At 41.6% G+C, this 17,566-nt stretch overlaps 1 protein-coding gene across 1 annotated transcript in view; it reads left to right on the forward strand.

Moving 5' to 3' along the window:
- Positions 1-245: 245 nt before the first annotated feature.
- Positions 246-17,566, forward strand: part of LOC104001735 (uncharacterized) — a 70,719-nt gene continuing 53,398 nt past the window's right edge. Inside the window, exons 1-3 of the mRNA XM_063786131.1 lie at positions 246-395; positions 998-1,551; positions 5,267-5,401. Coding sequence (XP_063642201.1) covers positions 1,546-1,551; positions 5,267-5,401 — 141 coding nt within the window. The 5' untranslated portion in view covers positions 246-395; positions 998-1,545. The remainder of the gene's footprint in view (positions 396-997; positions 1,552-5,266; positions 5,402-17,566) is intronic.

Consider the following 17,566-nt stretch of genomic DNA (forward strand, 5'->3'; position numbering starts at 1 on the left):
ATCCCAGCTACTCAGGAGGCTGAGGCAAGAGAATTGCTTGAACCTGGGAGGTGGAGGTTGCAGTGAGCTGAGATCGCACTACTGCACTCCAGCCTGGGCAATGAGCAAAACCCTGTCTCACACAGACAAAAACAAAAAACAAAACCGTGTCTTTAATCTCATACCACCAATGTAACGTTAGGGTCTCCTTGTGTTATTTATCCTTCCTGTGCCCTAGAAGAGCTGTTTTTGTTTTCACAGCAGAAGACTAGAAAGGGAAATGCTTAAAGATCTTGTTAGTAGTGGGACTTCAGGCATCTTAAGAGAAGACTGCTCAGCTCACATACATACAAGACCTAAGCATCAAGCCAAGGCTGCAGGATGGAGGACACCAATCATGGGACCATCTGCAAAAGGTGGCTTTGGTGGATTAATTGATTGGAAGTGGCTCTTTCCATTCCCCTGTTCCTTATTTCTCTTTCTCCCACAGATGTGTGAAAGAAATATATTTCCCCATAAGATTTCCTTAAGCAGAGAACTGGCTGTCTCCAATTTCTCAGGGGCATGTTCTTAGCACTTACACAGAAGCATGACTCTTTTCTATTGGAAAATTCACAGGGCCATATACAAGTAAAACAATTTTGAATTCAAAAAAGCCCCTTAAAATGAATCTTAGAAGCATAAACAAACCTGTTTTGTTTGTTTTACTTGTATATGGGCCTTTTTTTGTATATGTTTGTTGTTTACAACAAACAGATCTTCAGAATAATATAAACTTTGGATTCTGATGGCCGTCTACCCAAAAAAGTGGGGACTGTAGGACGCAGCATTGTGTGCAGTGTCAGAGGCTAAGTTAATAGATTCAGAATCAGAAGTTTTCTTTTCTGCTCCTTATGGCTACCAGCTCTTCATAGAAGAGCCCCAGCTGAGAATCAGGTCATCTTTAGGGCTCTCGACACGAGTGGAAAGGAGGGTGGTGAAGGCAGGGACTGACATTTTTGCTTGTCCACCCATGTAGGAATTTTCTTGCTGATAGAATCCTGATGTGACTGCAGTGCAACATACCCACCCACAGTACATAGATTGTGATTGGCCACAGCCCACCCACAGTACATAGATTGTGATTGGCCACAGCCCACCCACAGTACATAGATTGTGATTGGCCACAGATGAAAATCATTGCCATCAAGATCACCTTTATCAGTCACTGGTTTTCTTGGCTTCTCTTCAGCAAAACGGGGAGTGTCCGCTGGGGAAATCTCTAAGATGAAAGCCACTTTGTCACCTTCTTCCTTCCTGCTTGGGACGCACATGTAATGCTTGGCACTGCTCCCCCCATCTTGTCACCATGAGATGACAGCCAAGAGGAGAAAAAGCCAAAACAGAGAGGATGACAGTGAAGAAAGAGGAAAAGTGGTTAAACCTCACATGACATCATGGAAACCTGAACAAAGGCACAGAACCACAGATTTCCCAATTCTTGCGAAGGAAGCAATTCATGTTCCTTCTGGGCGAAGCTGCTGCTGGTTGGGTATTTATCCTTCTAAAGCTGAAGCATCCTGAGTAATGCAGGTACTATTTTACCTTCATCTTATTTTAACCATGCAAGTAATATTTAATAATTGGCCAAAACATAAAAAGGATAAAAGGAAAACCCCAATCAACTATAATCTCATAATGTTTAAGTATTGCATCGTTTCTATTCTGATGGTTCACAATTCATGTTTTATTAATCCTCTTCTCCATGACAAAGCAGGAAATATGCTTAGTCTCTGGCCTATCTCCTCAATTCCTCTCCTCTCTGAATTCTCCAACTCCAAAATTAGAAAGCACATCACCTTAAAACAAACCCAACGGCCTAACTTTTAAAATCCTCATCTGATGGATGTTACCCAGCATGGTGCTACGTGGGGGTCTGTCCCACAGACCCTGACCCAACGACGGATTAATGAAGTACACTGACACACAGATGTTTTGTTTTGCCAGTCCGGCTGAGTGTCTGAGCCGCTTACAGACTCCAAGCAGAGTGCTGTAAACAGTTGCGACCACGGCCTCGACTTGCAAGCGAGACCCGCATTTATTCAATAAAGATTAATTGACAAAGGCTTGAGTCAACACCACTAGAGGGTAATTGACACTGTGGACTTCCAGAGTAGAAAGCAATTAAGCACCCACAGTAGATCAAAGGTTAGTCTTAGGACCACACGAGTAAACAAGCTACATAGATAACTTCCCCATATTCCTTTGTTACTACTCTAATTTATTTAACTAAAGGTAAAGTGACCAGGCCACCTGCAGCCAGATCTATTACCAAAGTTATGCAAACTCTCAGGCCTTCCAAGAGGGTCTGTGGCTATTATAACCAATACTTTTCCCACCAGCCTGACTGAACTCCTACAGTGCTAATGTTCTGGTAGCGTCCAGCACCCAGAGGCCATGCAGTAGCTGTTTGCAGATTGATTAAGTAGCACATTGGATTGTCAGTTGTTTCTAAGAGTAAGGCTGGAGTTTGCTTACACTTACAGAAAGTCACTTCTTTGTTTATCTCTTGAGTTGCTAGCACAATCTCTTTAGAAGGTTGGCATGCTGAAAGGACCACAGTTTAATAGCCAGATAATCCAGTCACACTGACAGGCAAACCTTCAGAAAGACAAAAATCTCCTGGCGCTAGGAGTTAGCTCTGAATAGCAATTAATTCCCATGCAGGAGGCTTTTCAGAGACCTGTGAACTATACAAAGGAATGAGGCTCTGTGCTGAAAAGAGGGTGCTTTCTTGTCAATACCACTGATAATCAGGTGGCCTTGCCAGAAAGTTGAGATATACACTGATGTAATTGGGAATATTTGATTTTTAAAAAACATATAAACAAACACAGAAGAATTAAAAATGAATTTTAAAGAATTGCCTTTGAGATGCTTCAAGATGCTTTTGATGACAATCAAACTCAAAATATGTTACTACCAAAAGACATCGAATCCTTTTAATATAAATTCACCAATCTATATGATCAAGCCACATCCTATGACCTCATTTATTCTAATTACTTCCTTAGAAGCATTATCTCCAAATACAGCCACGGCGGGAGGGTGGAGGTTAAGGCTTCAACATATGAATTGTGGGGAAATGCAAACATGTTGCAGATAACATTGAATCATCAGAAATCTTGTTGTGACTAAGCATTGATGAAAACCAAATCCTTAATTGATAGTTTTATACCTCTGATGATTGGAGGGATAATTATAGACAAATTTCTCCCTCCATTCATTTCAAAACTTGTTTCTTCTGCACTATCCACATCAGGCTCACTTCTAGAACAAGCTCATATTAGGAAATAAACCCTGACCCAGCACCTTTGAGTGGGTTGACACAGTGGGGAAGAATTGCTCCTGGAAGTTCTTCCTACAGCAAGACAGCTACCATAACTATACTGAGAATTGAGTTCGGCCATGCAAACACATCCCACTAAACCCAGACAAATGCACACACAACTCAAAGAACCCCTAGCCACATGGCAAGCATGCCTGCAGCTCCTGGACCAACATGCAACTTGGGGATGCATGACAGAGGAGAGATTATTAGGTTGGTGCAAAAGTCATTGGCCAGGCGTAGTGGCTCACGCCTGTAATCCCAGCACTTTGGGAGGCCGAGGCAGGCAGATTACGAGGTCAGGAGATCGAGACCATCCTGGTTAACACAGTGAAACCCCGTCTCTACTAAAAATACAAAAAATTAGCCGGGTGTGATGGCGGGCACCTGTAGTCCCAGCTACTCAGAAGAATGGCATGAACCTGGGAGGCGGAGCTGGCAGTGAGCTGAGATCACACCACTGCACTTGAGCCTGGGTGACAGAGCGAGACTCCATCTCAAAACAAAACAAAACAAAGCAAACAAACAAAAAAAAGTCATTAAGATTTTTGCCATTGAACGTAATGACGAAAACCACAATGACTTTTGCATCAACCTCATTGAACAAAGGTCTTGATGGACTGTAATAATTAAAGCATCTTTTGCATGTCACAGTGTGAACACATGACGAGCACTTCTTCCTGAGGACTGAGAGATAGATCTAAGCCAGTGAAGGGTTCGGCAGCTCATTAGTTTTATGGAAAATCTGCTTCTTTCCAGGACTGGGGACCTCTGGAAGCTGCACACAGAGCCCTTCCTTCTCCCTCTCTTCCTCCAGAGGTCCTGCCGAGATCAGGTTGGAGGTCCTCTTTGTTCTTATGCCCATTCCTCCCCCAGGAACCTGGAGGAGGGCACTGTTTTTGAGTGTGCAAGTCTTTCTCTGTTACTGTTGGTAAGCAAAAGATCTTACCAAAGCTTTAGAACCACATGCCATTTATCTCCTCAAAAACCCTACTTAGGTTTTGAGAAAAGCATGTTAGCATAGTGAGGCATCGTAGTGTTGTAAAACCCTGCAGTGGAGTGACACAGAGCCTGGACTTCGGAGCCAGACTTCTTTGTTCAAACTCTGCTTCTACCCTTTACTACCTGTACACACCTGGGCAACTTCGTTAACCTCTCTGTGCCTCATTTTCCCATTCTGTAGCATAGGGATGATGTAGAACTGCTGTAAGAGTTAAATGAATTAAGAACAAAGAACTTGGAATAACACCCAGCACATGCTAACTGTGTACGTGGTAGCTATCATTGTCTCCTAAGAACCAGCCCTTTATAAATTAAGTGCCAAAAATTGATAAGGTATTTCTGTTTTCCACTCTTCCTCGTACCTTCCATGATGCAATGAACAGGGATCTGACTCTTTCGGGCAGGGAGGGGGTGGAAAAAGGGAAACTACAAGGAGAACCTGAATTAAAAGATGATAACATCTCAGAATGTTATTTTAGGCACAGATACATGAAAACATTTCAACAGAATTTTTATTATCTGCCCACACATTAAAGTCTCAGGTGCCTTAAATTCACTTTTATGTGAAAAGTTACTTCCGTGGCTTGTTTTTCCATCTATGAAAAGAAGTAAACAAATTTGCCTGTTGACTACTCTGGTGTCTGGGCTTATGGGCAACTCTGAGGATTCTTTGATAGGATTCTCTCTCCCTCCCTTGATCCCTCCCTTGTTCTTTCCTTCCTTCTCTTCCTCCTTCTCTTCCTCCCATCTTCCTCTCTCCACCTTTCCTCCCCTCCCCTCTGTCTCCCTATTTCTTTCTTTTGCTGCTGTTATTTGATATTCATCAAGAACCAGCAATGCTGTTATGAATGTACAAAATAGATTCTTCCAAATGGCCTTCTTCCCCTAAGAGATGATAGATTGCTTTTCTCTCCACAGTGCAAATCAGAAATTGAAATAAATGAAGCACGTCTTGAGCAGTGTCATGGCAAAGGAGTCTGGCTTGTAGAATGTCTGTCTCTGGAAATTTGGAGAGCTGGGAGCAGGAGATGTGATCGTGGTTCACAACTGCAGGTGAGGCTGGGGCAGCTCTCCCAGGCCTGAAGCATATGCAGGGTTTTCTCTCCTAATAGCAGCATCTTGACTTCCCTATATGCTTTTTGAATTGGTTTTGCACATTCTTCCCCCAAATTCACATTTTGACTGGTCAGGGATAAACAAGTCAATTCACAGATTCAGGGAAGTTTTAGAGAATGGAAGGGAAGGACACATTTTCACTGGAAATTATCAAGCCATTATATTTCCCAGATGTTTACTGAAAACAATGGCATAATTATAGATGCAAGATCAGTTTTCGTTGTATGTACTGTGTGTCCAAAAGAGACCATAAATTCAACAGTAGTGGAAGGGAACATCCCAGGACACAGTAAAGCCAAATCAACTGCACAGTCATTTTCTCTACTATCAATGTGACTAGGTTGCAATCCCAGAAATGTTTTCAACTCCTGCAATATTTATAGGGATATGGGAGCAGCTATGTCCTTGTTTCTTTGAAATCAATAAGTAAAGATCTGAGACGTTTATACTACCTGAAGAAATCGAGGTCTGTCACTAAAGTCAATTCTTAGGGGTTTCCATTCTCTCATTTAGGGTAAAGTTCTATGCTGTAGTAAATGCGCCTCAAGATACGTAATGGTTAGAGCCCCATAGAAGTTTATTTTTCACTCATTGAAAGTCAAATCTGGTCATTTTTGTTGATGGGTGAGTAGATCCACCAAGAACTAATTCAAGAACCTAGGCTCTTTCCATCCTGTGACTTCTCCATCTTTAACAAGCATCTTCTGATTTGCAGCAACAAAGCGTGCAGGACTACCCATGAGACGTTTTATAGGTCAGGCTGGGAGGTGGTGATATGGCTTCTACTCACCTTTCTCAGTTAGGTCCTAGTCCCTCTGCAAGGGAGGCTGTAAACAGAGTATAACTGTGAGCTCGAGAAGAAAAGGAAAGAGGTTCAGTAAATAGCTATTCACCAGATAACTGAATAGCTAGCTAGCCTGTCTCTGCTGTTACAGCCTTTAAAAAAAAAATCACGCACAATGTCTTCCGGTTTAATTAGGGGATGATTTTAAACTTTCAAAGAGACAAAGGAGAGGCATAAATATCTGCAGCCTTGTTTCTATCTGGGTTATGTTATTGAAAACCACAAAGAGAAAGCTCTGTTCATCATCAGGTTTAGTCATAAGTCATTCTCTATAGCAAGAAAGTTATAAATGCTGCATAGAAGAACACACCCATTTTGTTCTCTTAAGATGAGAAAGAAAAGAATATGTAAAATATTTGAAAAAATTAAATTGATACACCAAGTATCTTTCAAGGCTGGGTTTTCTGTTACTGCCTTTTCTTTATTCTACAATTATGGAAAGCATATTCTTTAAGACAAAGACAATCTCTCCATTGACAAATACGTTAGGAAAGTTCAAATCTTCAACAGGCCCAACACTGGTGGTGATTCAGAGGGGCTATGCAGCATTTGTATCATTATTGTAATAGCATATTATCATAAGCATGAAACAGAAAACATACCTACTGTGTGCTGGGCACTGTGTCAAGTACTTCACCTGCAATAAACCTAAAGATCCTACAAACAACCCTATGAGCTATGTGTTTTTACTATACCCAAGCCACAGATGAAACAATATAAGATGCAGTGAAGTTAAGAAAATTGGCTGAGTTCACATGACTTGCTAAAGAAGCAGAAATAGGACTTAAAATTGCCACCTGCCTACTCGCATCCCTGGCAGACCAGATGCCCACTGACATGGCTTTTGGTTTCTATAGCACATATCACTTCTAAGATATGTTAACATTTTATTGTCTTCTCTAATAAATTGTAAATTCCACACTGGTTTGTTCACTTTTGTATCTCAAACACAAACAGTGCCTAGCACATACCAATTCTGTAAATATGTAGGAATGCAGAAATGAATGCAACCTAATCCTAGGAGATTTTCCTTTCATATCTTTTCTCTTTCTTTACATTTTGCCTTGACTTTCTGAGTTTTCCCATATCCTTCCATTATGTTGCTTTTCTAAGAAAGTTATAATCACTTCCTGTTTATCGTAAGCAGAGACTCAGAGTGATACTGAAAAATGCATTAGTTAATTATTGTTTAAATTATTGGGAGTTGCAAACAAAGCCACTCTCTGTCCTCCTTATTTACAGATACTGTGTTTGAAAATGTACTTGTTAAAATGTACTTGTGATTCCAAAATCAATGTTCCCGGTGCTTTTATGCTCATTTTTGAACATACACGGAACAGAAAAAAAAATTAAGTTTTCACCTTAGATGGAACAAGGTGACACTCTGCTTTCTTGTTTCAGCTCTCATACCATAAACAAGTGTCCTTTCTGTAGTCTATTTAGTGCCAGACTCTTTGCATTTTTGTGTTTCTTTCATGGATGATTTTGCTGTTTAACATGGACTGCAAGCATAGTGCTGAAGTCTTGTCTACCACAAGAAGGCAATGTGAGGTACCTGATGGAGAAAATGCAAAGATGCTTCATTCAGGCATGAGTGACAGACAGCAGGGCTGGCCATGAGTTCAATGTTAATGAGTTGGTGCTATATATTAAGTAAGGTGTCTTTAAACAGAAACACGTGTAAGACGAGGTTATGTATTCATTGATGGATAAGAATGTTGTGACAAGAGGCTTGAAGACATTTATCTCTATTTCTCCTAGAAAATGTTCAGTACTTGATAATTCCGTGTCCAAGGTGACTCTATAGAACATAATTACTGTGGGATGGGGAAAAATTGGTCAATGAATACAAATTATTTGTTAGATAAAAGGAAAAAGTTCAGGAGAACTATTGTATAACATAGTGACTATAGTTCACAACAATGTATGGTATTCTTGAAAATTGCTAAGAAAGTAGATTTCAAGTGTTTTCACCACAAAAAATAAGTATGGAGCAATGCATACGTTAATTAGCTTGATTTATTTCTACAAAGTATGGTATGCATATTTCAAAATACTAGGTTGTATATCATCAATATATACAGTTTTTATTTGTCAACTAAAAAATTTAAAAAAGAAAAAAGAAAATAACTGCTGCAGATAACAAGAATTTATTTCTACTTGGGAAAACCGTGATTATAGATTATCCTTAATGTTTCTCCATCTTTGCAGATTTTTTTATGTAAAGAAATAGAAAGTCATCAGGGTTAAAATTTGTTTCCACTTTCTATGATAGAATCATCTTTTCAAAACATTGACTATTGTTTCAGAGATGGCTTAATTAACAGTGTTACAAGGAAGTTATTAAAGGTAATGTGTATTTCCAGGTTTGTGCATAGGGTAACTTGCATTGTTCTTGGCTGCCTGCGATATTTATTGTTCTTGGTCTGTTGGCATTTTTATGATGCTGTGATTCAAATTTTATAGCTGTTTTACTGGGCTAATTTTCCATGCTGCATTTCATCAGTCCATCTCAGACACCCATCAAGTTAACTCCCCTCCCTTCTGCATGACTTGATGCTGTGAACTGCACCTCCCCGTCATCCAGAAATCTTGTGGGCACACTGTGCTTTGCAGCAGTCTGGAAACAGAGGTCAGGGAAGAGAAACACGCGACATAAAACGTTTCCCAAAACCTTTTCTCATGGAATGCCTAGGAGGTGAGGAGAGCTCCCTTTTCCATCAAACATTTCTAACTGTTGTAAGAGCTGTAAAGAGTAGCTATAAAATTAATTAGATAAGTGTTAAATTATGCACCAGATCTCCACCGTGATAAATTAACATGGCCAAATTAATAGTCTCCTCTCTCCTGATAAGATCTCATCTTGATGTGGCCCAGGTTGAGGGGAGCTTTGCATTTAGGTAGGGATGCGATAAAGAGATTGTGGCATTCAGTTCCCCAATGTGTCTCTTGATTTGAAGACTGGTGATACCACATCTTTCTCAATGACCCCAACCATAATGAGCTAATTTATTTTTCAATAACACTCTATTGTTGTTGACTATTACTGTGCAGATACAACAGGCTGTGCTTCTTCCTTTGAATACCTCAAATTCCATTTTCTTGGTTTTCAAATCCTGAAAGCGGAGAGTTGTGAGCTGGGAACATTATCCCTCTATGACTGGATATGCGGAATTTGAATCAGAATGACCCAATGAGCTTGGAACTGGGCCTCTCCTAAGACATGGGGCTTTCAGTGCTAAAGCTGAAAAAGTCCCAGGCAAACTGGGAGGAGCTGGACACCCTGTGAACCATCCCCTCGCAGTGTGTCTGACTACGGTACCCAGTCTTTCCCACTGCAAGTGAGGGAGTGGAGTTTTGAGGACACCAGAGAACACATTTCAATCTTATTTTAAACTTAGGTACACTGCAGGAAAAATTGTGATCGAAATTTTTTTTAAAAGAGTGAACAACCTCCCCCTACATCTCACTCTGCAACATCCATTTCCATCTTCACCTCCTTACTTCAGATTCCCTTTTTACTTAATTTGTTCAACAATCATTTATTGAGTAGTGCCTACTGTGTACAAGCCAAATACTAACCGGTGTCATGCCTGCATGCCAGGATAGATCATGCACATGCTCACTCTCTCTCTCTCTCTTTTTTCTTTCCTCTCTCTCTTTCCATATCTGTCTCCATTTCTCTCATTCTTTCTGTGTGTATTAGGTACACACTCTCAGTCTGCCTAATCAACTTAACATTTATTTCTAGCCCTGTTTAGTCAGATGGCACAAAGCATCAGCTCACCAATTCTAACTTATTTCAAGAAATATGCATTACACTCAATTAATTTGTAATTCCATCCTCCTCTTTTTCATGGAGTTGAGTCTGAGCACCAGGAGGCTCACACAGGACTGTCGTGGGCGCATAAGTAAGTTCTCAGCTCTTCTCTGTCTGACACTGGTGTCCACAGAGATGGTTTTCCTGTCTGACTTCTTTTCCTCCTTAACCTTCTCTGATAAGTTTGCATTCCCAGCTGGTCCCCCAATATGAGATTTGCCACATATCCATAATGGTGCACCCTGAACCCAGTCATGAGGCCCATCCTTGTCCTCCAGTGCTGCTGGCTCAAAAGACTGTTTGGCTTCTCCGTTCACTGGGGAAACACTGAACCGGGTGGTCCTTTCAGGCCTCTGTGCCTTGAATTCACATGGGGCCATCTTTAGTCTACTCTCTTAAACCAAGGTGGCATGAGGAACACTATGGCAACTGGATAAGAAAAGAGATCCAGGTCTCTTCTATTCCAGATCTCCCAAACCATCTGGAAGACCTATGACTCCATTACCACCACTTAGGACCAAGACCAGTGGGTGGCAACGATGTACTTTCCCTTGCTTTCCCTCCAGACACATTCTGCCCTCAAGTACATGGCGGTGTTTATTAGAGGAAAACTAGAAGACACACACACACACACACACACATATTTATATACATAATTTTTTATTTTTTGAGACAGGGTCTCACAGTGTTGCCCAGGCTGGAGCCCAGCGGCATGATCTTGGTTCACTGCAGCCTGGACCTCCCGGGCTCAAGCAATCTTCCTACCTCTGTTTCCTGGTGTGTGCCACTAGACCAAGCTAATATTTGTATTTTTTGTAAAGAAGGGATTTCGCCATGTTGTCCAGGCTGGTCTTGAACTCCTGGGCTCAAACGATCAGCTGGTCTTGGCCTCCCAAAGTGCTGAGATTGAAGGCATGAGCCCCTGTGCCCAGCCAGATCATATATGTTCTCTGCCTATTGTTTAGTTCAAATTTTAAGGTTAAAGTTAAATCAATCCACTAAAACACCAAGTAGGTTCAAAGGATACAAATCTCCTTAAGAGCAGTCACTCTCTTGGGTTTCAGTATTCTATTGTGAAAGCCCAAAGCTCAGAATGGATTTACTTACTTTTCTTTTTGGCTTGGTTTTGGTCCTACCTTGGGTAATACGACGGGAATGTCCTAGCTTCTAGGGTTGGAGATAAGTGTGGGTAGGAGGAAGAGTGAGAAAATTCACACCTTGTTTAATATTTGGTCATATTATCCTGATACATGGCATGTTTGTGTCTGTAAATAGACCTTGACCTTTTGGATGTCAGAATGTTTCCTTTACTAACTTTCATCCCGTCCCCAGGACCACATACAAAGTTGTTCTGTTCTTGGTCTGGCCTGGGGCTTGGTTGACTTCAGCGTGGCCCCTCCGGGACAGAAGATGGCGTACTGAAAAATGATTAATAAACCTAGAGAGAGAAAAAAACCAAAGCTTCTCCCAGGAAATCAACCAGATATAAATAAGCCTCTTCCTTCCCTAGTAAATGTTAATATTTAAATATTTACTTCAAACAAATACATTTAAATAAAACTTCTGCCAAAGTTAAATCAATCCACTAAAACACACTTAAGAAACTAAAAGTGTAAAATCTGCAGGTCATGCATTCAGTCTGAGACTGACTTGTGCTGGGGAAATTAAAGAGGTAAACCAACAAAACTGTCCTCCATACCAGCGTGAGAGGACACACAGTTCAGCAATGAGTAAGCATTACACGTGGACATGGATGCGAACGTGGCTCAACAGTGTCAATGAAGTCTGGAAAGAATTTCATATGTATTTATGAAATGGAAGAAAGAAAAATTAAAGCCTCTCTTATCTTCTTGAATGATAAATGGATGCCTCTGTGATTGTCTCCTTGTGTTTGTATCTGGTGAGAGATCACTGAGCTAATTCTGAAGCAGAGTGGGCCAGAAAGCTCATGACCTTGTTTTGCAAAGTCAAAATGCCAGACTTTTAAAACTGTATTTATTTTTATTTTTTAGAGACAGTGTGTCCTATGTTGCGTAGGCAGGAGTGTAGTAGGGCGATCATAGCTTACTGCAGTCTTGACCTGGGCTCAAGTGATCCTCCCACCTCAGCCTCCTGAGTAGCTAGGACCACAGGTGTATGACCTTATGCCTGGCTAATTTTTTATTTTATTTTATTTTTTGCAGAGGCAGGGTCTCCCTGTGTTGCTCAGGATGGTCTCAAACTCCAAGGTCCAAAGGATCCTTTGGCCTCAGCCTCTCAAATATCCTTTTTTTTTTTTTTTGAAATGGGGTGTCAATCTGTGGCCCAGCCTGGAGTGCAGTGATGTGATCTCAGCTCACTGTAGCCTCCATCTCCTGGATTCAAGTGATTCTCCTGCCTCAGTCCCCCGAGTAGCTGGGATTACAGGTGCCTGCTACCATGCCCAGCTAATTTTTGCATTTTTTAGTAGAGACAGAGTTTCACCATGTTGGCCAGGCTGGTCTTGAACTCCTGACCTCAAGTGATCTACCCGCCTCAGCCTCCCAAAGTGCTGGGATTACAGGCATGAGCCACTGTGGCTGGCCCCTTCTTTTTATTAAACAAAGCAAGCTTGATCATCTTACCCGTAGCCTTTGAAAGCTTGACTATTTTCCCTTACGGTTGAAATCAGATGAAAATCATCCCTATGTGAGGGAAGTGGTTCTTTTCCTATGCACAGGCAGCCCGTCATGGTTTACAAGATCTTTTTTACATTAATTAATGCAAACAATCCTCACAACAGCCTGCATGGTGAGCAGAGCAAGAATGATTGTTTCCACTTTTCAGGGCAGAGAGACTAGTCCCAGAAAAGTTAAAGAGGTCACCTGGGGATGCTCAGTTGGCACGTGATGGAGGAAGAGAGGCAGTACGAGGCTTACAGTGCTATCACCTTGCACACCTGTGTCCTCTTCATTCTGTCTGAGGAAAGCTGTTTCCAGAAGATTCCTCAGGTCTCCTTCAGCAGCTGAGAGCCTGGGAAACCAGCAGAGTCAGCCATTCTTCTGCTTACTCTATGCAGAGGACTCCAGGGAAGAGTCAGGGAGCACCTGGGGCTCTGACCTCTGCATTGTAAGTCCCCAGGTTGGCCCCATGGACTGGGTTAGCATGTGTTCTCCTTTCCCAGGACTTTCAGCCTCATGCTGCATGTCTTGTGGACGTTGTGCTAGGGTTTCATGTGATTAACAAGATTTATTTCAAAACTAAGTATTTTGGGGCTGGACATGGTGGCTCACACCTGTAATCCCAGCACTTTGGAAGGCCGAGGCGGGTAGATCACTTGAGGTCAGGAGTTGGAGACCAACCTGGCCAACAGAAGGAAACCCTGTGTCTATTAAAATACAAAAACTAGCCAGGTGTGGTGGCACATGCCTGTAATCCCAGCTACTTGGGAAGCTGAGGCATGAGAATCACTTGAACCTGGGAGGCGGAGGTTGCAGTGAGTGGAGATCACGCCGCTGCACTCCAGCCTGGGGGACAGAGCGAGACTCCATCTCAAAAAAAAAAAAAAAAAAAAAAAGTACAGCATTTTTGAACTAAGCCTGTATAAATGCTTCAGTGTGCATTTCTTTTCCAGATGCAAGTTATTTCTTTACATTTTTACAGTTTAAAAATGGTTACAACATCTGCTGTTTGCTTATTAAAATAGTACCATAACATATAAATTTGTAATTTAAAAATGTCTCTAATGGTTTTATTCCCCTCCCGCCCCATCATCCCAAAGTATTTACAATTTGGAATTTATCTTTTTAGAGTTGTGTGTGAACACTTGCAGGTGTCTGTATGTGGTCAAATACACTTATCTATAACTTGCTTTTTTCACGTAATATTTCTTGTGCATCTTTGCATATGGGTTCACCTAAACCTACTACATTATTTTAAAGACTGCAATGCATCCCATTTAATTTAACTCACCCCTGATGATGTACATTTTTGGTGAGCCCATTTTTCTTACTCTCAATGGTGTTCCATTTTACGTGCTTTTTTTTTTACATTTTTGTCCAAATATTGCTGTAGAATACATTTATAGAAGAATAATTTTGAGTTCAAGTAATATAACAATTATATATATTAATTTCATAAATATTCATATTCATCAATTATACATATATGTTCATATATATGTATGTATATATATAAGAATTATATATATAAAACAATTATATATATATATATATATAGTCCATGCCATTCAGAGTGTTACACATGAGAGAGCATGTAATTAGGTGGGTTCTCCATGACCCCCAGCTGCTGGACTGGCACCCGAGTCAAACTTTCAGATCTACACAGTGCAGGGCCTTCTTTTCAAATTGGAACAACCTCCTTATGAGTTAGTGAGTGAACGATTACTACAGAGGAGAAGCAGAGGCTATATCAGACTATATATATTCATAATTTTTGACCTCCAAATAATGGTAGTTAGAATCCCATCAATGACACCTTCCTCCATCTGGTTGAAAATGTTCATTCAGGTCTATTTTTGTGTATGCCAATTGCACTTTAAGTGATGAAGACCCTTTCCAGTGCGGTTCACAATCTCCACGTCACCTGCTCCTCACATCGTCACCAGCCCTTCATGCTGCAGCCCCTCCTTCCCACATCTCTGTTCATAGAGTACCCATCTATCTTTATATAATCAAACTTCCCATGTATTTTACTTCTCTCTTCCCACCCTTGCCCACGTCGGTACCTATGTCCTACTCATCTCCCAGGCGTCTTCTCAGGAACCTTTTCTTCATCATCTACAGTAAGCAATGTGCCTCCATAATGCACCCCCATAATGCCCATGTTTTGTAGAGCCCAGTGCATCTGAATTGATTTGCTTAACCTAGTGCATCTGCATTGATTTGCTGTACACTCCCATGGGGGCAGAAGCCACTTCTGATGGACTAGGATTAGACCAGTCTATGCCCATCCCTCACATAATCAATATGAAGAGGGGAGGAATAGATGGGGGAAAAGGGCCTTGGTCTTATGAATGGTCTTAAAGACAGGAATGGGGCAGAAATAAATGTGGTCCCCACTGCCCACAGATTGAGCAAGAGGAAGGATCTTTCAGATAAAGACAGCTAATTTTTCTTTGAACTTCTCTTTGAGAATGGTTCCTCAAAGAAAAATTAGCTGCCTGTATCTGAAAAAGGAGTGATTTCTGATTGCCAAAAACAGCAGGTGAGCTCAACATGGTCTAATTTTATTTTTCCTTTTCATATAATTTTTGCTATTTTATGAATTTGTGGATCTAGAAATTGGCACTGTCTGCAACTGGCACTAAACTGGGTACTTAATACAGTGTGATTATTTAGAAGCCCGTTGTGCTCTGCTTCCTTTGGGTGTCTCCATGGTGGAAGCTGTAAAAGGAATCCCAGGATATGGAGAGGAGGACAAGGAAGGACTCTAAACTGTGAGCTCTGTGGCTTGTGAACTTATTCCAGGTGACGCATCAAAGAAACCCTCAGTCGCGGCCAGTCATGGTGGCTCATGCCTGTAATCCCAGCACTTTGGGAGGCTGAGGCAGGTGGATCACAAGGTCAGGAGTTCGAGACCCGCCTGGCCAATATGGTGAAACCCTGTCTCTACTAAAAATACAACAACAACAAAAAAATTAGCCGGGCGTGGTGGTGGGCACCTGTAGTTCCAGGTACTCAGGAGGCTGAGGCAGGAGAATCGCTTGAACTGGGAAGGCGGAGGTTGCAGTGAGCCGAGATGGCGCCACTGCATTCCAGCCTGGGCAACAGAGCGAGACTCCGTTTAAAAAAAAAATAGAACCCTCAGTCGCAACCATTGTCCCATTCCCTGGTCACAATGAGTGAGAGTCAGAAGGCACATTAGATGGTCACCCCCTCATCCAATGCTGAGATTTCCCCCACTTTGGTGGCTTCAAGTAGACTTGGAAGAAATAAGAAATACAAAAATGAGGTTTAAGTTCTATTCTGTGCTTAAAGATTTCCACAACACAAATTGATATGTTCACAAAAACACACCTACAAGGCAATGTGACTTATTTGTGTCATCCACAGGATAATGTCACACCAGAATAATGATAGGATGTGTATGTGAGGACATACCCTGCAGAGGCCACTGAAGGTAATGTGTGTTGGGAACAGGTGTGTAATTATGTCTGATGAACTAGTTTTCATCCTTCCAGTGTCTCTCATTGACTTCATTCACATTCAGAAGCAACCCTAAAAGTTTGAGTTTTCTGAAATTTTTGAATATAAGTGTCCACTTAAAGAGCAGACAGAGAAAGATCCTCCAAAGATAAAGAGTTTATCATTGAGTGCACAGGGGATTTGTAAGCCCAGGACTTGCAGGGTATGGGGACCAAGGGCATGTCCAAAGAGGTTGAAGTGAGAAAAAGCTTTTAAAAGAAAAGGGAAAACGTACACATAATTTGTTCTGAAACAGAGAGGAACATTGGTTACAGGGGCTATTCCAGGAGTTGAGGCCAGTTCATTAGTGGAGACAGTGTGACAGGCAGGTGTTCTTGTACATCTGACTAGATGTCCTTGTGACTCAGGTAGCAAGCTGCAGTTTGAAAAGTTCTTGATAAAGTTCTTGTTACAGGCATATGTGGGTAAGAGCCCTTCAGAGTCTTTGTAAAAGTTCTTACCATAGGCATGTGTGCATGAGGTCATTTCCTTTCCTTTTCCTTCCTTCCTTCCTTCCTTCTTTCAGTTTGACACAAGTTGCTCCATTTTGATTCTGACAGCTTTCGCATTAGTTACCAGCCAACAAGCCTTTCTGATCTCCTAGGGTAAAGATTGATCTAGCCTCTGCTTCTCCTCCGCAGTAATTATCTGTTCACTCCCTCATAAGGAGGTTGTTCCAATTTGGAAAGAAAGCCCTCCACTGTACAGATCTGAAAGTTTGATTTGGGTGCTAGTCCAGCAGCTGGGGTCATGAAGCACCCACCTAATCACGTGCCCTCTCATGTGTAACACTCTGAAAGACATGGACCATCTGGCCATCGTCCACTATGGTGGACATTTATTGCTTGTTGAGGGCCTCAACAGCTGTACTCTCCTCTAGTAACAGACCCTTTTCTGGGGGAAATATGCTTCCCTTACTCTTAGTGGTGTGGGGTTTTCTCACCTCATTCTAGGGAAAGATCATATGAACCTCTCCTGGCCAATCAGAAACTCAAATTCCTTGAGCTCAGCAATTGGTTTATAAATGGATGCTTCATAATAATTCATTTGGGATTAAAGGGAAGGAAAGTCCATGTGGAAATGTGGAAAGTGAGATACCCTCTTCTCCAAGAATCTAGAACAGGTAGAGCTATAAGGTTGCAACCATTGCAGTCATGGTGGCTTCTCAGCGGATGAAACCAACATGAAGAAAAGGAACCAAGAAATGGAAAAAGAGGAGAACCCAAGTCTCCTTGATCAAGCCACACATGAAAGGAACCCTACCCCTAAACATT

The sequence above is a fragment of the Pan troglodytes genome, chromosome 10, assembly GCF_028858775.2.
Source record: "Pan troglodytes isolate AG18354 chromosome 10, NHGRI_mPanTro3-v2.0_pri, whole genome shotgun sequence".
In the NCBI taxonomy this organism is placed as follows: domain Eukaryota; kingdom Metazoa; phylum Chordata; class Mammalia; order Primates; family Hominidae; genus Pan; species Pan troglodytes.